General features: G+C 45.2%; 1 protein-coding gene across 1 annotated transcript in view; it reads left to right on the top strand.

The window, feature by feature from the left end:
- LOC137571310 (cytosolic phospholipase A2 gamma-like) overlaps positions 1–21,639 on the top strand; it is a 123,979-nt gene that overhangs the window by 13,557 nt on the left and 88,783 nt on the right. Inside the window, exon 4 of the mRNA XM_068280260.1 lies at positions 4,345–4,429. Within this exon, the coding sequence (XP_068136361.1) occupies positions 4,345–4,429 (85 nt within the window). The remainder of the gene's footprint in view (positions 1–4,344; positions 4,430–21,639) is intronic.

The following is a 21,639-nucleotide window of genomic DNA, read 5'->3' as shown; positions in this document are numbered from 1 at the left end:
AACAGAAGCATTTCATCTCTCCTCTCTCCAGGCATTGCTAAGAATTTTCCTGTCACCGCTCCCCCTAGTGGCTGGCATCTCCTCCTGCACCACGTGATGATGCAATGCCCGTTCTCTAGAGCAGCGATGACGGGAAGATTCATGGAAATAACCTGAGAGAGATACCAGGCTTTTGCTGCTGGTTATCCTAGTGTTCTCCCTTGACTCACACTGTCCCTGTCTGCATAGCTGGGATACTTTGCTTTTGTGCACTCGGAGGTGAAATCCCTTGTCTTCTCTTATTAGTCTTCTTTTGGCAGGAAGGCTGCATGTGGTGCTGATTGGGGAGCTGATCTCTGATCTGGTTTTGAATATTTCCACCAGTATAACCTACTTCTACATCCCCTTAAGGGCCGGTTCACAGTGGCGTTTACCGCTAATCGTCCGGGACTCGGCGGCTAAACATTCCCATTCAAGTGAATGGGAGCATTCAGCATTGCGCGGTGTTCCGATCCCGATTTTCCGCGTTGTTTCAATCCACCCTGAATGCTACATGCAGCGTCCAGGGTCGATTCACCACCGCGTCTTCATGTCCCCTTGCGGGGAGGAAACCGCTGATCACGCCTGATGCCGACTATCACCTGCAGGAAAGCCTGGCGCCGCCGATGAAGAATGGAAGGCCGGAGGACGCTGCCAAGTGTCCATGTGAACCGGCCCTTATGGAGGCTTGCTTGAGCACACTTTGCATGCTCATAAACAGTTAGGGGTGGTTCACACATATGCTTGGTGGCGTTTACCAATAAGCGTCCAAGACTCATCGGCTAAACGTTCCCATTCAAGTGAATGGGACATTTAGCATCACACGGTTACCGTCGATTGCGCAAACGCGGAGTTCTGATCCCGATTTTCCTCGTCATTTCAGGCGACCCTGGACGCTACATGCAGCGTCCAGGGTCGATTCACAGCTGTGTTCATCATGTCCCCTTGCGGGGGCGAAAACCGCCGATCAATTGCCTGCAGGAAAGCCCAGTGCCACCCTGAACGAGACGACGCAAAATGGAAGGCCAGAGCATGCTGCTGCCAATCATCAGAATCAGAATCAGAATCAAATTTATTCGCCAAGCACGACTGGGTCATGCCCGGAATTGGGTTTGGCACCTTACACTTGCTCATAGTAAACACAGGAAGTACAAAATGACAAACATGCAGAGACAAAAAGTGCAGAACAGTCCGTACTATATACAAAAACAGGGGAGCAAAATGGACAATAGAATACAGTAAAGTGATCAGTGTCAGTGTCCAGATTCAGCATAGAGTTCTGTTCGCTAGTTCAGTCAAGTGAGTTCAGGAGGTTGACAGCAGATGGGAAAAAGGAGTTACTGTGCCTCGAAGTTTTTGCGTAGATGGCTCGGAACCTGCGGCCTGACGGTAGACGGGTGAAAAAGCGGTGACCAGGGTGTGAGGGGTCACCGGCAATCTTCATTGCTCTGGAGCGTAGCCTGGAGATATGTAGGCAGTCGAGTGAGGGGAGTGGTCTCCCAATGATCCTTTCCGCCGATCTAATGATCCTCTAAAGTTTGTATCTATCCCTGTTGGACGATCCAGCGTACCATACAAGGATCGAAGAGCAAAGGACGGACTCTATGGTGGCAGTGTAGAAGTTCGTCAGCAATTCCTGGGCCATGCCGAACTTCTTCAGTTGTCGGAGGAAGAACAGCCTCTGCTGGGCTTTCCTTTGAGTTAAGGTGGTGTTTTCCTTCCAGGTCAGGTCATTTGAGATGGTGGTGCCCAGGAGGCGAACGCTGGCCACTCGCTCAGCATCAAAGCCATCAATGTGGATTAGTGGGGGGGTGGGAGCATGCCTCCTGAAGTCTACTATCACCTCAACAGTTTTGGCTGTGTTAAGGACCAGTCTGTTATCCTTGCACCACTGGCATATTCTGTCGACCTCCCGGCGGTAGTCCTGTTCGTCGTTGTTGGTCACCAGGCCAACGATGGTGGTGTCATCCGCAAATTTGATGACCTTGACAGAGTTTGCCCTGGATCTACAGTTGTATGTGTAGAGGGAGAATAGGATCGGTGATAAGACACAGCCTTGTGGGGCCCCCGTGTTTGTTACCCTTGGTTGAGAGATGATATCCCCTAGCTTCACGACTTGAGACCTGTTGGTCAGGAAGTCAGTGATCCACAGGCGAAGGGTGGGATGTACATTTAGCTCTTCCAGATTGCTCTGCAGTATGCGGGGGCAGATGGTGTTAAAAGCCGAGCTAAAGTCTAGTAGAAGGATCCTGGAATACGTGTTAGATTTGTCCAAGTGATCGTTTACAAGCTCTAAACAGATGTTGATAGCATCATCAGTGGATCTGTTTGCTCTGTATGCAAACTGGAATAGGTCTAATAGGGGGGTGGCGTCGAGCTTAATGTGGGACAGAACTGCTCTTTCAAAGGTTTTCATGATGTTGGAGGTGAGGGCCACCGGCCTGAAATTGTTGAGTTCGGAGTTTCCCTGCTTCTTGGGGACCGGAATGATAGTGGACTGTTTGAAGCACGCGGAGACCTTGCCTTCCTGAAGGGATTTGTTGAAGATGGGGGTCAGGATGGGAGCTAGCTGCTGTGAGCATGTTTTCAGGCAGGCTGGTGACACCCTATCAGGCCCAGAGGCTTTCCTCGCATTCAGTTTTGACAGGTGGAAGAGGACGTCAGCTTCACACACAGCTGGTGGTGGAGGGTTCAGGTCTGGGACATCATAGTCTTTGGCTGTGGAGTGGGCAGTAGCTGTCTCAGGCTCTGTTGCTGCCTCCTGATTTTCAAACCTGCTGTAGAATCTGCTTAGGTCTTCTGCTAGCTTGGTACTTGGCGTTGCCTGCTGGGGCGAGCCCTTTCCAGACAGCTCGTGGGTCATTTGAAAGGAGGTTGCGTCTCAACCTTTCCGCGTACTCCTTTTTGGCGGCTCTTAGTTCTCGCTTCAGGTTGTTCCTTGCTGTCCTATAGTCTTCCTGATTTCCGGCCTGAACTGGCCCTTAAGGCCTGCATGTTGTATCCCGCTAGCTGTGAGGACAAATAAATATCAACATGGCCTGCTGCCTGGCTGCTAAAGTTTTGTGGGCTGGATGCAGACATCAGATAATAGTCACTTTGTGCAAAATATTATTATTCATAAAATTTAGCTCCAGGCACAAAGGCTTCTCCAGTCCTCTTTAAAAAACAAACAAACAAACAAACAAAAAACGCTTTACAGATTGTTTTTATGTGTATGTAGTATGCTAAGGCATATCTCCCAACTCTTTCTCTTTTGAAGGGACAGTCCCTCTTTGGTAACCCAATCCCTCTGTTCCTCTTTCTACTTCGTGTGTCCCTCTTTCAGGACTGATGTACAGATCTGTGTAATGTGTGCGTTTTTCTACTGAAAAATGTATTTGCCGTAGTTGACTCTAAATATTATTCCCATCCTTTAACCTTCCTGGCGGTAAGCCCGAGCTGAGCTCGGGCTATGCCGCCGGAAGGCACCGCTCAGGCCCCGCTGGGCCGATTTGCATAATTTTTTTTTTGCTGCACGCAGCTAGCACTTTGCTAGCTGCGTGCAGTGCCCGATCGCCGCCGCTACCCGCCGATCCGTCGCGCCGCAGCCGCCCCCCCCCCCCTCCAGACCCCGTGCGCTGCCTGGCCAATCAGTGCCAGGCAACTCTATGGGGTGGATCGGAATCCCCTATGACGTCACGATGTCGTTGGCGTCGGTGACGTCATCCCGCCCCGTCGCCATGGCGACGGGGGAAGCCCTCCAGGAGATCCCGTTCTCCTGATCGCCGATCGCCGGAGGCGATCGGAGGGGCTGGGGGGATGCCGCTGAGCAGCGGCTATCATGTAGCGAGACTTTGTCTCGCTACATGAAAAAAAAAAATTTAAAAAAAAGATTTGCTGCCCCCTGGCGATTTTTTAGCAAACCGCCAGGAGGGTTAAATTGATATATTCCTTATTTTCAAATATTAATATGAAGGATAACAGATCAGGGCAGAAAGGACCAGCGTGACTGGAATTATAAAACATATGTTTCTTATGAAATCTTTGTAATATGCGTGACTAGGGATGTGCTAGGGGTGTGATTAGGGGGTGTGGCAGGGGAGTGGCTTAAGTGTCCCTATTTCTTATCTCAAAAAGTTGAGAGGTATGCTTATGATATCATTATGTGTTTCCTAACAGCTACCATTTCTGTTATAAATAAGGAGTGGGTTCTATGGTTGTGTTTTATGAGTGGAATATGGATTTAAAAATAAACAGAACTGGACATATGATTTGCTTCAGATCCATATTTTTTGTTAAATGGTTTTTGTTTAGTTTTTTCTAATCTGATTTTCTTGCATTAAGCAGATCAGAAGGTGAAGAATTATCTATGAAGGCGAGGCGGGGGAAAGTAATGGAGGCTTTTAGAAAACATGGCTTCAATATACAAGAGGTAAAGCTTCTTTCTCTACCTATCCTATATAAATATGACATGGGTTTTACAATATAAGTCTGCTTCAATGTATTATAATTGCTTTTCATACAACTGTAGTATTACATAAAAATATGTTGCATAATACATGATCTATAGAGTCAAGAATTAACAGTATGTTTTATACACTATATTATTTTTTTGCACATCCAATTACATCTCATCAGGGATGGGCTCAAATTTGAATATTTGAATTCGGGTGAATCCGGATAGTTGATATCTGGATTTCACCCAGTTACCTGTGCGGGGTGTGCGGGGGGGGGGGGGGGGGTGTCAAGCTTACCTATCTGACGTCTTCTTCGGTCTGTCCCTCAGCGCCTCCCATGATGCGGTCCACACGGCGGTCACGTGATTACAAACACTTCCTCCTTCTGGGTTGAAGGAGAAAGTGTTTGTACTCACGTGACGCGCGTGGACCGTATTGTGGGAGGCGCCGAGGGACGGACCGAAGAAGACGTCAGATAGGTAAGCTTGACCCCCCGTACACCCCGCACAGGTAACTGTGTGAAATTCGGATAGTAACTATCCTGATTCACCCGAATTCAAATTTGAGCCCATCCCTGCATCTTATACTAGTCATTCAAGATTTAAGCACTTTATTGTCATTGTGTAACACATCAAAAATACATTTCATGACATCCCAACGGTGCATATAGGGAACATAATGATAGTAACAAAGGTAGATATAGAAGGATTATGCAAGTATGCAGGTATTTCAAATATTTAAACAATTTGTACACAATGTTAATTTCAGAGAGGATTCAGAGTTTATCAAGTTTATGGCAGATGGGAAAAGGCTAGTTTTCAGTCTGTTTGTGTGTTTGTGGCTTGATCTAAAAGGTCTACCTGATGGAAGGAGCTCAAACAAGGCATTTCCAGGGATGAGTGTTGTCCTTGATGTTGTTGTTTCTTCATCAGTCATAAAAATCTTAAAGTATTTAAAAGCCTATATCCGCTGCTTAACCACTTGAGGACCTAGGGCTTTCTACCCCTTAAGGACCGGCCACTTTTTTTCCATTCAGACCACTGCAGCTTTCACGGTTTATTGCTCGCTCATACAACCTACCACCTAAATGAATTTTGGCTCCTTTTCTTGTCACTAATAAAGCTTTCTTTTGATGCTATTTGATTGCTCCTGCGATTTTTACTTTTTATTATATTCATCAAAAAAGACATGAATTTTGGCAAAAAAATGATTTTTTTAACTTTCTGTGCTGACATTTTTCAAATAAAGTAAAATTTCTGTATACATGCAGCGCGAAAAATGTGGACAAACATGTTTTTGATAAAAAAAAACCCATTCAGTGTATATTTATTGGTTTGGGTAAAAGTTATAGTGTTTACAAACTATGGTGCCAAAAGTGAATTTTCCAATTTTCAAGCATCTCTGACTTTTCTGACCCCCTGTCATGTTTCATGAGGGGCTAGAATTCCAGGATAGTATAAATACCCCCCAAATGACCCCATTTTGGAAAGAAGACATCCCAAAGTATTCACTGAGAGGCATAGTGAGTTCATAGAAGATATTATTTTTTGTCACAAGTAAGCGGAAAATGACACTTTGTCAGAAAAAAAAAAAAAAAAAAAGTTTCCATTTCTTCTAACTTGCGACAAAAAAAAATGAAATCTGCCACGGACTCACCATGCCCCTCTCTGAATACCTTGAAGGGTCTACTTTCCAAAATGGGATCATTTGTGGGGTGTGTTTACTGTCCTGACATTTTGGGGGGTGCTAAATTGTAAGCACCCCTGTAAAGCCTAAAGGTGCTCATTGGACTTTGGACCCCTTAGCGCAGTTAGGCTGCAAAAAAGTGCCACACATGTGGTATTGCCGTACTCAGGAGAAGTAGTATAATGTGTTTTGGGGTGTATTTTTACACATACCCATGCTGGGTGGGAGAAATATCTCTGTAAATGACAATTTGTTAATTTTTTTTACACACAATTGTCCCTTTACAGAGATATTTCTCCCACTCAGCATGGGTATGTGTAAAAATACACCACAAAACACATTATACTACTTCTCCTGAGTACGGCGATACCACATGTGTGGCACTTTTTTGCACCCTAACTGCGCTAAAGGGCCCAAAGTCCAATGAGTACCTTTAGGATTTCACAGGTCATTTTGAGAAATTTCGTTTCAAGACTACTCCTCACGGTTTAGGGCCCCTAAAATGCCAGGGCAGTATAGGAACCCCACAAATGACCCCATTTTAGAAAGAAGACACCCCAAGGTATTCCGTTAGTAGTATGGTGAGTTCATAGAAGATTTTATTTTTTGTCACAAGTTAGCGGAAAATGACACTTTGTGAAAAAACACAATTAAAATCAATTTCCGCTAACTTTTGACAAAAAATAAAATCTTCTATGAACTCACCATACTCCTAACGGAATACCTTGGGGTGTCTTCTTTCTAAAATGGGGTCATTTGTGGGGTTCCTATACTGCCCTGGCATTTTAGGGGCCCTAAACCGTGAGGAGTAGTCTTGAAACGAAATTTCTCAAAATGACCTGTGAAATCCTAAAGGTACTCATTGGCCTTTGGGCCCTTTAGCGCAGTTAGGGTGCAAAAAAGTGCCACACATGTGGTATCGCCATACTCGGGAGAAGTAGTACAATGTGTTTTGGGGTGTATTTTTACACATACCCATGCTGGGTGGGAGAAATACCTCTGTAAATGGACAATTGTGTGTAAAAAAATCAAAAGATTGTCATTTACAGAGGTATTTCTCCCACCCAGCATGGGTATGTGTAAAAATACACCCCAAAACACATTGTACTACTTCTCCCGAGTATGGCGATACCACATGTGTGGCACTTTTTTGCACCCTAACTGCGCTAAAGGGCCCAAAGGCCAATGAGTACCTTTAGGATTTCACAGGTCATTTTGAGAAATTTCGTTTCAAGACTACTCCTCACGGTTTAGGGCCCCTAAAATGCCAGGGCAGTATAGGAACCCCACAAATGACCCCATTTTAGAAAGAAGACACCCCAAGGTATTCCGTTAGTAGTATGGTGAGTTCATAGAAGATTTTATTTTTTGTCACAAGTTAGCGGAAAATGACACTTTGTGAAAAAACACAATTAAAATCAATTTCCGCTAACTTTTGACAAAAAATAAAATCTTCTATGAACTCACCATACTCCTAACGGAATACCTTGGGGTGTCTTCTTTCTAAAATGGGGTCATTTGTGGGGTTCCTATACTGCCCTGGCATTTTAGGGGCCCTAAACCGTGAGGAGTAGTCTTGAAACGAAATTTCTCAAAATGACCTGTGAAATCCTAAAGGTACTCATTGGCCTTTGGGCCCTTTAGCGCAGTTAGGGTGCAAAAAAGTGCCACACATGTGGTATCGCCATACTCGGGAGAAGTAGTACAATGTGTTTTGGGGTGTATTTTTACACATACCCATGCTGGGTGGGAGAAATACCTCTGTAAATGGACAATTGTGTGTAAAAAAATCAAAAGATTGTCATTTACAGAGGTATTTCTCCCACCCAGCATGGGTATGTGTAAAAATACACCCCAAAACACATTGTACTACTTCTCCCGAGTACGGCGATACCACATGTGTGGCACTTTTTTGCACCCTAACTGCACTAAGGGGCCCAAAGTCCAATGAGTACCTTTAGGATTTCACAGGTCATTTTTGTTTCAAGACTACTCCTCACGGTTTAGGGCCCCTAAAATGCCAGGGCAGTATAGGAACCCCACTAATGACCCCATTTTAGAAAGAAGACACCCCAAGGTATTCCGTTAGGAGTATGGTGAGTTCATAGAAGTTTTTATTTTTTTGTCACAAGTTAGCGGAAATTGATTTTAATAGTTTTTTTTCACAAAGTGTCATTTTCCGCTAACTTGTGACAAAAAATAAAATCTTCTATGAACTCACCATACTCCGTACGGAATACCTTTGGGTGTCTTCTTTCTAGAATGGGGTCATTTGTGGGGTTCCTATACTGCCCTGGCATTTTAGGGGCCCTAAACCGTGAGGAGTAGTCTTGAAACCAAATGTCGCAAAATGACCTGTGAAATCCTAAAGGTACTCATTGGACTTTGGGCCCCTTAGCGTACTTAGGGTGTAAAAAAGTGCCACACATGTGGTACCGCTGTACTCAGGAGAAGTAGTATAATGCGTTTTGGGGTGTATTTTTACACATACCCATGCTAAGTGGGAGAAATATCTCTGTAAATGACAATTGTTTGATTTTTTTGCACACAATTGTCCATTTACATAGAAATTTCTCCCACCCAGCATGGGTATGTGTAAAAATACACCCCAAAACACATTATACTACTTTTCCTGAGTACGGCGGTACCACATGTGTGACACTTTTTTGCAGCCTAGGTGCGCTAAGGGGCCCAACGTCCTATTCACAGGTCATTTTGAAGCATTTGTTTTCTAGACTACTCCTCGCGGTTTAGGGCCCCTAAAATGCCAGGGCAGTATAGGAACCCCACAAGTGACCCCATTTTAGAAAGAAGACACCCCAAGGTATTCCGTTAGGTGTATGGCGAGTTCATAGAAGATTTTATTTTTTGTCACAAGTTAGTGAAAAATGACACTTTGTGAAAAAAAACCAATAAAAATTAATTTCCGCTAACTTTTGACAAAAAATTAAATCTTCTATGAACTCGTCATACACCTAACATAATACCTTGGGGTGTTTTTTTTTTCTAAAATGGGGTCACTTGTGGGGTTCCTATACCGCCCTGGCATTTTACAGGCCCAAAACCGTGAGTAGTCTGGAAACCAAATGTCTCAAAATGACTGTTCAGGGGTATAAGCATCTGCAAATTTTGATGACAGGTGGTCTATGAGGGGGCGAATTTTGTGGAACCGGTCATAAGCAGGGTGGCCTTTTAGATGACAGGTTGTATTGGGCCTGATCTGATGGATAGGAGTGCTAGGGGGGTGACAGGAGGTGATTGATGGGTGTCTCAGGGGGTGGTTAGAGGGGAAAATAGATGCAATCCATGCACTGGGGAGGTGATCGGAAGGGGGTCTGAGGGTTTGGCCGAGTGATCAGGAGCCCACACGGGGCAAATTGGGGCCTGATCTGATGGGTAGGTGTGCTAGGGGGTGACAGGAGGTGATTGATGGGTGTCTCAAGGTGTGATTAGAGGGGGGAATAGATGCAAGCAATGCACTGGCGAGGTGATCAGGGCTGGGGTCTGAGGGCATTCTGAGGGTGTGGGCGGGTGATTGAGTGCCCTAGGGGCAGATAGGGGTCTAATCTGATAGGTAGCAGTGACAGGGGGTGATTGATGGGTAATTAGTGGGTGTTTAGGGTAGAGAATAGATGGAAACACTGCGCTTGGGTGGTGATCTGATGTCGGATCTGCGGGCGATCTATTGGTGTGGGTGGGTGATCAGTTTGCCCGCAAGGGGCAGGTTAGGGGCTGATTGATGGGTGGCAGTGACAGCGGGTGATTGATGGGTGGCAGTGACAGGGGGTGATTGATGGGTGGCAGTGACAGGGGGTGATTGATGGGTGATTGATAGGTGATTGACAGGTAATCAGTGGGTTATTACAGGGGAGAACAGATGTAAATATTGCACTGGCGAATTGATAAGGGGGGGTCTGAGGGCAATCTGAGCGTGTAGGCCGGCGATTGGGTGCCCGCAAGGGGCAGATTAGGGTCTGATCTGATAGGTAACAGTGACAGGTGGTGATAGGGAGTGATTGATGGGTAATTAGTGGGTGTTTAGAGGAGAGAATAGATGGAAACACTGCGCTTGGGTGGTGATCTGATGTCGGATCTGCGGGCGATCTATTGGTGTGGGTGGGTGATCAGATTGCCCGCAAGGGGCAGGTTAGGGGCTGATTGTTGGGTGGCAGTGACAGGGGGTGATTGATGGGTGATAGGTGATTGGCAGGTGATTGACAGGTGATCAGTGGGTTATTACAGGGAAGGACAGATGTAATTAATGCACTGGCGAATTGATAAGGGGGGGGGTCTGAGGGCAATCTGAGCGTGTGGGCGGGTGATTGGGTGCCCGCAAGGGGCAGATTAGGGTCTGATCTGATAGGTAACAGTGACAGGTGGTGATAGGGGGTGATTGATGGGTAATTAGTGGGTGTTTAGAGAAGATAACAGATGTAAACGATACATTTGGGAGGTAATCTGACGGCGGGTTTGCGGGGGGCGATCTAATGGTGTGGGTGGGTGATCAGATTGCCCGCAAGGGGCAGGTTAGGGGCTGATTGATGGGTGGCAGTGACAGGGGGTGATTGATGGGTGATAGGTGATTGGCAGGTGATTGACAGGTGATCAGTGGGTTATTACAGGGAAGAACAGATGTAATTAATGCACTGGTGAATTGATAAGGGGGGTCAGAGGGCAATCTGAGCGTGTGGGCGGGTGATTGGGTGCCCGCAAGGGGCAGATTAGGGTCTGATCTGATAGGTAAAAGTGACAAGTGGTGATAGGGGGGGATTGATGGGTGATTGATGGGTAATTAGTGGGTGTTTAGAGGAGAGAATAGATGTAAACAATGGATTTGGGAGGTGATCTGATGTCGGATCTGCGGGCGATCTATTGGTGTGGGGGGGTGATCAGATTGCCCGCAAGGGGCAGGTTAGGGGCTGATTGATGGGTGGCAGTGACAGGGGGTGATTGACGGGTGATTGATGGGTGATTGACGGGTGATTGACAGGTGATTGACAGGTGATCAGGGGGATAGATGCATACAGTAAACAGGGGGGGGTGGTCTGGGGGGGGGGGGTCTGGGGAGAATCTGAGGGGTGGGGGTGATCAGGAGGGGGCAGGGAGCAGGGGAGGGGGATAAAAAAAAAATAGCGTTGACAGATAGTGACAGGGAGTGATTGATGGGTGATTAGGGGGGTGATTGGGTGCAAACAGGGGTCTGGGGGGTGGGCAGGGGGGGGGGTCTGATGGGTGCTGTGGGCGATCTGGGGCAGGGGGGGGAGAAATCAGTGTGCTTGGGTGCAGACTAGGGTGGCTGCAGCCTGCCCTGGTGGTCCCTCGGACACTGGGACCACCAGGGCAGGAGGCAGCCTGTATAATACACTTTGTAAACATTACAAAGTGTATTATACACTTTGTATGCGGCGATCGCGGGGTTAACATCCCGCCGGCGCTTCCGTATAGCCGGCGGGATGTTGCGGCGAGCGAGCGGTGACAGGCGCCGGCGGAGGATCGCGTCACGGATGACGCGATCGCTCCGCCCATGCCCTTAAATGGACCGCCGCCTCTGTGGGTGAGCCGGTCCTTAAGGGCTCCACTTCCCGGCCGCCTCTGTGCGTTAGGCGGTCGGGAAGTGGTTAAGATCCATCAACATAGAAATAATAATGAATCACCCAGACCACCTCTATTCACTCATACATATGGAAGCATCCTGATTTGCCCCTTAAAAAAATCAAAAATTTAAAAAATCATACGTGAGAAATGTTATTTTCACATGCGCAGATGAAGGAACCCTGTAATCTGTATAAAAAGGTTACTTTAATATGCTCTTATACTTAGTCTCTTTCCTCCGGTCCTCTTTTGTAGCTAGATTCTCCTATTGGATAAAGTCTGAGTCCTTATTTACCTTCTTCGAATTGGTGAACAGAAAAATCGAACTTTTTTTTTTCCCATTCATTCAAGGAATCTGATCGAGTTTCCCATCTTTATTCAAAAAAAGATCAGGAGTGTTGGATTTTTCTGATCAACTGATATAAAAAGTAATGGTGTAGAGTAGATTGACAATTTCTTAAACACTTCAGGCAATCTGGACGAATATATTCGTCCACAAATCGGCACTGAAAGGCAATCTGGATGAATATATTCGTCCAGAGGTGGTGCGGTGGTTGCGTGCGCATATACGCATGCACGTGGCTCGTTCCCCACCACTATTACAGGGGATCGATTGTGGAAGGGGAATGAGTGTTCCCCGAGGCAAACGATCCCCTGTGAATGAATCAAGATGCCTCCAATCATCAGGAGGCATCTTGATTCATAAAAACAGATGTCACAAAATGTAAAAAAAAAAAAAAAAAAAAAAAAAAAATTCGCACTTTAGTAAAATTAAAGCAGAAATAATAGAAAAAAAAAACCCACAGTTCACATTCAATAAAAACTGATTGAACCCCACATTCCCCAGTAACTAAAGAAAAAAAACACCTATAATAAAATTAGTTAAAAAAAAATACATAAATAGTTAGGTACTAAATTGTGATGATTTGCTCAGCTGCCTGTGCAGGCAGGCAGCCTTTTGACCATTGTGTAGGTTTGCATGCTGCAGGACTCTGGAAAGAAGAGCTTCTGTCAGTTTTGCAGCTTGTGCTTGCAGAGGAATTTGCATATGTTGTCATGCAAATTGCCTGGCCACATTCATTGGAGGCGTGTACTATAAGTACTATATCTTTCCCACAATGCTTCGCTGGTCATAAGGATTTCGTCCTATGTAACACTCCTGGTGGGGTGTCAGCCTTACACTCTGTTGGAAGATCAGCTTAGAGTAATTCCTGGAAACTGTGCTAGGCAGATTTCCCTAGTGCAGTTAGGGTTGTTTATCTGTTTTGTTTGTCTGTTGCCATTGTCCTGTCCCAACGGTGGTCGACAGGAAATGGTTCTGATCTCTGTTCTTGGAGTATAGCTGGTGCAGCGGTTGCTACCAGCTATCTCTTCTGTTCTGCCTCTCTGGATCGTGCTAGCCACTTTTCGCTAGCGCTGTGGATCCTTCTGTTCTGTCTCCTGGGATCGCGCTAGCCACTTTTCGCTAGTGCTGTGGATCCTTCTGTTCTGCTACTCTGTACCTGGATCGCGCTAGCCACTTTTCGCTAGTGCTGTGGATCCTATCTCTCGCTTGTCCCTGTTTTCGTGTGTCTGTCTTGTCTGCTTCGACCGCTTGCTGGAGGCTCGGTGAGGTAACCGTTAAGCAAGCGTTCGCGTCCTCTGTTTCATGTTTGTCTGTCGATGGTTAGTTAGGCGTGCTTGTCTCTATTGTGCTTATCACGTGGAGACCGCGCATAACCGCGTGCACTGTTGAGAATGAGTGCGGTGTTCGCGGTTAGCTAGCATTTGTTGTTTTCCGCATCTTCTCATTGTATTATTTGCTGTGCCTTTGCTACCCTCGTATTCTATTCTGATCTGCCTTGTGTGACGTCTGACGATCGCACCTCTCGCGATCACGTTCCTATTTCATATCTGCTGTTGTGTGTGCGCGGTCGCGGGGTGGCGACTGGATTGGCGCACACACATACAACCTGTCCCTTTGCTCATTCTCATTCGCAATCGCCTCTCTTGCGATTGCGTTCTGCGCTTCGTACAATTCCTGCCTGGCATTTGTGGAGGTACAGATGATTGGTTCCTCTGCACTCCCCAGCGCCATCTGCAAACAGGAATTTCCCTCTACAGGTGCGTAGCACCTTTTGCTGGGTGCCTGCAATTACACGCTTGTGGAGGATTTCCGCCGTGTCAGCGCACGCGTTGTGCGCTGATTACGGAGAAAGTTCCACAATCGTTACAGTATGACCAGCCCAACCCAAAACCCCAGTGTAGACGGAATTTCCGATTTGTACGAATTTGTCGAATATGGCTCTTGTACCTTTAAGAGATTTAAAAAACTTGAACCTGAATCAGCAGACTAATTTTTGTCTGAGTGTACGAAACTGTTAGCGAACCCTGAATTCCAATGCACCCCAGTATCTACCTGGGCCCTCCAAATGGTCTACATTCTGTTGGGGGGCGAAATGTCAATGTGGGCTTATGATGTGTTAGATTATACAACCCTGAGTCAAAGACCCCTGGAATTCTTGGCCTTTTTAATTCACAATTGGCTGAGATTACCTCAATTACCATACCCCCTTAATGAGTTGTTGTCAGCAGCTCAATCAGCTGTTCCATCTACTCTTTCATCCATAAAGCAGCCATCCAAAGCCTCTAAGTTTAAACGTAAAAGATCTAGGAAGGCTTCCCAGTGGAAAGATCCGTTGCCCATAGCAACCACAAATAAAGAGGTTATTTCTGTCAAGTCTGAAATGGGCAAAACCATGCAGTATGATAATAATGTTTATAATGCATCTGCTGATCAGTTTCCAGGTTTTTGCCCCAATCCAAAGCTTATGTGGATCCTGCTATAGGTAGGATCGCACACTATATTAAAGCAGTTAAAAAATCTGTTCTTGTTCCTGAACTCCACCCATATGGAGATTATCTAGATACTGGCCTGTTTGAACCCCCATTGGCTTCCTGGGATGTTGGGGCCTTGCTGGAGGAATTCGATTTTGATTGGAAAGCCTTTTGCGATTTTTACATCGCAAAAAGCGAAGATGTCTTGAATGCTTGTCTTGATTCTATGTACCGTCTGATTGATTCCGATGAATGTGACAAGGATGATGTGGATCTGGTGATCTATGTATGGCAAACGATTTTGGATGAGTTGCACACACACCAACCAATTGATTCCAATAAAGAGACATCGTTGTTGGATCATTGTTCCTGCCTTTCTGGGGTAAAGCATGAGAGTCTTGACTTTGTGCAATCTGAAATGAACGAGTATGCCGCTGTGGTTGATTCCTGTGCGAATCCTGAAGGATTCTCTCCTGACAGTGTGCAGTTTGAATCTGTGCGATCTGATGCCTGTTTCTCGGATGTTCCTGCAGATTGTGATCGGCATGAGTCTGCCGGTTTCCTCAAGGATGTGTGGGATCCTTTGTCATTTAGAAACAGATCTTTGAGATCTTCCATCTGTGACCCTGCTATGGGGAAAGTTTCTCGACTGTGCAGCGTCAAAAGTAAAATTAATATGCCTAATAAAGTTTATCCTGTTGATGTCGCTATTTCTTCTGCAAATGATTCCCTGTCTCACCCTGTTCTCACCTATAAGGGCCCGTTGCCTGGAGACAGTTGCTCCAGTGTTTCGGTCCTAGATGCCTTGCAGTCTGCTACGCAGATTGCGGAGGTTTGCGCTATGGAAGCATCAGTTTCACAACCTAAAGTGAATTTTGATTCGCAGGTTTTGCGTTCTGATTCCTCGGATTCGACATTGTTAGCCGAATCTAAGAGTGAGACAGCGCTTTAGTTTTGCGAATCTGATGCTGAACCTTCTTTGCCTTATTCAGAGACGCTTTCTCTGAGCCTGTCCTGTACCATGAATAACAAAACGATGTCCAATCACACTGACATTTGGGAGTCCCTTTCTTGCTTTGAAGAAAGTTCTGACTCTCCACCCTGTACTCTGGATGAGTCAATATTGCCTTGTACAATATCTCCTGCCCTGCCCCTAGAGGCTCGTCTAGGTATTGCTGCTATTTTTACCTGTCTTTCTGCAGTTTTGGAGTTGCAAGCTAGTTTGACTGCTACGCAGAATTCTAGGTGCAGCGAGATTAAAGTTAGGGAGTCAGTGTGTGGTCCAGTGAATATTCCTGTACGTTCCACTCATGATGATGAAATTCAGTCTCAGTTTATGGTGGAACCTTCCCTGGGACATCTGCCCTGTTCTCAAAATAAAGTTCCAGTTTTGCCCTGTAACATGGATAGTACAGAATCCTTCTTAGAAAACTTGAAAAATGATGTTCCTGAGGTCTTGTTTGATGTTCTGGAGGTCTCCGAGTTCCTCCTAAAGGGTGCAGAACTTGTAGGAGATGTCTCCTGCCCCCCAAGTCCTTCTGAGGTGTTACCCTCTTCCGTAGGCATTGCTGCCTTGCTGGCTACCTTTTCAGCTCTGATGAAACTTCACTCATATGTAGTCAATGATGATATTATTGTCACAGAAATTTCTGAATTTGTATCCGAGTCTTCTTTTGAAAGTCCAGTGCCTGTGACCTCCACTCATGATGATTCTCTGTCCGGTACTGGTTTTGGTCTTGTTGTGCCGGACTCTGAGGTTGGCAGTTCCCCGACATGTCCTGAGGTTTCTCCTGTGCTGGTGTACCCCAGTGTGCTCTGTGACCCAGAAAGCCCAAGTGTGCCTTGGTTACCAGCATACTCAGATGCTTCCTCGGTGGAGACATGCTCTGATATGGCCTGCCTGCTTGCATGCCCAGAAGTGGTCCCTGAAAGTCTTGATCTTGATGGGTGTCCTCGTAATTCTGAATCCGGAATTGTCATTGGTTCCATGGGGGTTCTTGGTAATTCTCCATGTGAGCCTGGTGATTGTTCTGCCCTCTTGGGATCTCTGTGGAGCTTCAAAAGGTTCTGGGAGATTCCGGGAGAAATTTTGCTTGGTACCCTGGATAAGATCAACGGTGGCTTTTGTGTTGTAAAGGACACTTCGAACAGGTATTGTGGCAGGTTTGGTATTTTCGGACACTCCTTGGAAGGTGGTGGGTATTGTCTGGAGGGTGTCGATGGCTTCTTCTCTGGCGTTCACAGTCCTGATGGGTGTTATACTGAGACTGGTAGTACCGATGGGTATGTTTCGGTGGCTTCTGTTTCCGATGAGGTCGGTTTCGGGTGGACTGACTCTGGAATTGGACCTTGTCGGGCTGCCCCGACCTTCATGAGTCTTCAGTTTGAGTCTGTTGCTAATAGCAGTTTTGAGGGTCGTCTGGAATTTGACCCTGGAGGGGGGGTACTGTGATGATTTGCTCAGCTGCCTGTGCAGGCAGGCAGCCTTTTGACCATTGTGTAGGTTTGCATGCTGCAGGACTCTGGAAAGAAGAGCTTCTGTCAGTTTTGCAGCTTGTGCTTGCAGAGGAATTTGCATATGTTGTCATGCAAATTGCCTGGCCACATTCATTGGAGGCGTGTACTATAAGTACTATATCTTTCCCACAATGCTTCGCTGGTCATAAGGATTTCGTCCTATGTAACACTCCTGGTGGGGTGTCAGCCTTACACTCTGTTGGAAGATCAGCTTAGAGTAAATCCTGGAAACTGTGCTAGGCAGATTTCCCTAGTGCAGTTAGGGTTGTTTATCTGTTTTGTTTGTCTGTTGCCATTGTCCTGTCCCAACGGTGGTCGACAGGAAATGGTTCTGATCTCTGTTCTTGGAGTATAGCTGGTGCAGCGGTTGCTACCAGCTATCTCTTCTGTTCTGCCTCTCTGGATCATGCTAGCCACTTTTCGCTAGCGCTGTGGATCCTTCTGTTCTGTCTCCTGGGATCGCGCTAGCCACTTTTCACTAGCGCTGTGGATCCTTCTGTTCTGTCTCCTGGGATCGCGCTAGCCACTTTTCGCTAGTGCTGTGGATCCTTCTGTTCTGCTACTCTGTACCTGGATCGCGCTAGCCACTTTTCGCTAGTGCTGTGGATCCTATCTCTCGCTTGTCCCTGTTTTCGTGTGTCTGTCTTGTCTGCTTCGACCGCTTGCTGGAGGCTCGGTGAGGTAACCGTTAAGCAAGCGTTCGCGTCCTCTGTTTCATGTTTGTCTGTCGATGGTTAGTTAGGCGTGCTTGTCTCTATTGTGCTTATCACGTGGAGACCGCGCATAACCGCGTGCACTGTTGAGAATGAGTGCGGTGTTCGCGGTTAGCTAGCATTTGTTGTTTTCCGCATCTTCTCATTGTATTATTTGCTGTGCCTTTGCTACCCTCGTATTCTATTCTGATCTGCCTTGTGTCACGTCTGGCGATCGCACCTCTCGCGATCGCGTTCCTATTTCATATCTGCTGTTGTGTTTGCGCGGTCGCGGGGTGGCGACTGGATTGGCGCACACACATACAACCTGTCCCTTTGCTCGTTCTCATTCGCAATCGCCTCTCTTGCGATTGCGTTCTGCGCTTCGTACAATTCCTGTCTTACATTTGTGGAGGTACAGAGAAATGGTTCCTCTGCACTCCCCAGCGCCATCTGCCGACAGGAATTTCCCTCTACAGGTGCGTAGCACCTTTTGCTGGGTGCCTGCAATTACACGCTTGTGGAGGATTTCCGCCGTGTCAGCGCATGCGTTGTGCGCTGATCACGGAGAAAGTTCCACAATCGTTACCTAAACTTTTTTAATACGTATGTTGTGAAGGTACAGTATATTACTATTATCTTTTCCCTATATGGACTTGCAATTAGTGATGGACGCAAAACTGAAAAAATGCACCTTTATTTCCAAATAAAATATTGGCACCATACATTATACTAGGGAAACATCTTAAACATTGCATCAACTGGGACAAATTGGCAAATACAATGTGTGGGTTTTATACACAGTAGAACATATTATTTTAAAACTATAATGGCCGAAAACTGAGAAATAATGCATTTTCTTCAATTTGTTTTCTTATTTTTCCCATTAAAATGCATTTAGAATAAAATAATTAGCAAAATGTACCACCTAAAGAAAGCCCAATTGGTGGGGAAACAATAAGCTATAGATCATTTAAGTGTGATGAGTAGCGATAAAGTTGTTGGCGAATTAATGGAAGGAGTGCTCACAGGAGAAAATGGCTTCTGTCCTAAAGGTGAAAACACCTGTGGGCTGAAGTGGGTAATGTACAGACCCAAGCAATTTTTGGGGGGTTTTCAATCATTTTCATCATAATTGAGGAAAAATGTAACATCTGTGTGTGGAACATTGGTCAGATATTTGAAATGTTACAATCAGTCAGGAAAATGAATTGCAGTTCTTGAATTGAAAATATAAAATTTGTATGGTTCTTGAATTATATATAAAAATTCGATGGTGCCTGGCCACCTTTACTGCTTTTTTTGGAAAGTCTAAAGCTACGTACACACATACGACAACGATCGTTCATTGTGAACGACGAACGATCTTTTAATTGATGAAAAAACGACGTAAGCTAAAGTAGTTTTTAAAAGTGTGTAACAATCTGATCGTTTGTTAACGAACGATCCGGAACAACGTAACAGTAGACTACAGGGAAATGTTTTCTGCGACGGGCTCACGTCTACCCATTATTATATCTTCTGTACAGTGAAGATGTCACATACTGTTCCTGGAAGTGACATCATAGGAAGTTCCGCCTGCACGTAACGAACGGTTCAAAACGTACGTTACACTATAAAACTAATGTTACATATATGACATTACAGTACGAGAACTGCGCATGTCAAGCCTAGTACTAACAACCGTTTTCTAATGATGTACTAGTTTTGCAAACGATCGTCGTTTAAAAAAATCCGCCATGGCAGATCTTTTGTTTTTAACAATCTAGCTCGTCCATCATTTGACTTAATGATCGTTGGAGGGTTTTTTAAAAGATCATCGTCTAAAATGATCGGGGAATGATCGTTTCAAACGACTATAGTCGCATGTGTGTACGCACCTTTAGGAGCCTGCAAACTGAAATGAAAAAGGTAATTGAAAATATGCAAAAAGTTTTAAAAATATATACTTTAAGATTTTTTTTTACCAAAAATATGTAAATATCTTGAATTACTGCTTAAATCCTTCAAAAAAAATGTGTTTCTATGTAACCTTGTCAAAAATATATATATTATTTTTTTAATTTTGTTTAGGTACATTGCAAGGACAATTTGGCTTTTTAGAGGGTCTATGCTGCTGTTTCTGCATTGCATAAAACTTCTGCTATACTAGTACAGTAAAAATGTTGTGAAATTTGTTGGAATGTATCATACAAATAAATATTTAGAATAGCTTCCTCATGTATGTCAGTTTTTGAATCATTTCTTGGACACTGCATGCAAGGTATTGCACAAGTTCACCCCAACAATGATTCACTTCTAAATACACCAATACCTCAGATATGTGGCAAGATTAGTTTGTAGCATAAACTACATGGACCAGAAGAATATGTGCCAGAATACTGAAATGAAAATATTTTTTTTTGCTCTATTTAGAATTTATACTGAAGCTCTGCCAAAGTAGAACAGTAAAAATACCACCATTTGGTAAACGAGACTCCCTAAAATATCCATCCATGGATGATTTAAATTTTTTAATTACATAGATAATTTATGATCTTTGAAAGAATGTACACGGAATAACAAAAATAGAAAAAAATAAAATAGATATTTTTCCCCCTAATAAATGTCAGTTTGTTTTATGCTTTGTTCACATCTAAAATCAAAATCGCTGATGGCAGCGATTTTTCAATTTTTTAAGCTTTTTTCCCCCCCTCCCGGTGCTCCACTGTGCAGTTCGATTTTGTGCAAAGAGCTTTTGTAAGCGCTTTTGCAGAGTGACTCAGTTTATTCACTTCCTGACGTTAGTCAACTCTTTGACCCGGAAAAGAATAAATACAATGTATTTATTCTTAAAAACATGAACGCCATCACCGGATAAAAAAAAATGATTTGTGAGCGTTTTGTGTTTTTCCTATACCTTCCATTGTAGCAAAATCACCCTGAAAATGGTACATGCAGCACTTTTTTGTAAACGGAAAGCAGAGGAAATGCGCTGATATGAACTACCCATAAGGATTAATTGCAAACGGTATTTTAGAGCGTTTTTCAAAGTCACCACGCTTAAAAAAAAAACACACCGCAAAACACCCTAGGTGTGAACAAGCCCTTAGACATGGTGTGCAGTAATGTAGGAATTCACCCCAAAAACGATTGTTACTTTTGAAAAGAACAATACCCAATATCTTTGGCTTGTTTAACCTCCCTGCCGCTATAAAAAATTGCTGCGCACGGCAGGGAGGGTGTTTTTTGGAATTTTTTTTTTTTTTTTTAGCATGTAGCTAGCCTAGCGCTAGCTACATGCTTCCCCCCTCCTTGCGGCGTCCCCCCGAATGCGCCGATCGCCGCCGGCGCATATACCCATCCGGAAATCCCGTTCTGAACGGGATTTCCAGGAGGGCTTCCCCCGTCGCCATGGCGACGGGCGCGATGACGTCACCGACGTCATCGACGTCGTGACGTCAGAGGGAGTCCCGAACCACCCCTCGACGCTGCCTGGCACTGATTGGCCAGGCAGCGCATGGGTCTCGGGGGGGGGCACCCTCTGATGCGGCGGGTTGCGGCGAATCGGCGGCGATCGTAAGTTACACGCAGCTAGCAAAGTGCTAGCTGCATGTAACAAAAAAAAATTATGCAAATCAGCCCAGCAGGGCCTGAGGAATCCTCCGCGGCAGGTTACCCCGAGCTGAGCTCGGGATAACCGGCAGGGAGGTTAAAAGGATGTCCAAAACAGTTGATGATTACTTTCTGGGATTGAGAATCAATTTCTGAATTTCAAGATGATGTATCAAAGTGCATAGGAAATTTAAGCCTTTAATTTCAGCTTTTTTAAATGGAAACTGTAATAATATGCACATAAACATGCTAAAAGAGAGGGTGGAAATGTGAAAGGAGAAAAGTAA

This window comes from Hyperolius riggenbachi, chromosome 4, assembly GCF_040937935.1.
Source record: "Hyperolius riggenbachi isolate aHypRig1 chromosome 4, aHypRig1.pri, whole genome shotgun sequence".
Taxonomy (NCBI): domain Eukaryota; kingdom Metazoa; phylum Chordata; class Amphibia; order Anura; family Hyperoliidae; genus Hyperolius; species Hyperolius riggenbachi.
This window is presented reverse-complemented; position numbering and strand designations above follow the sequence as displayed.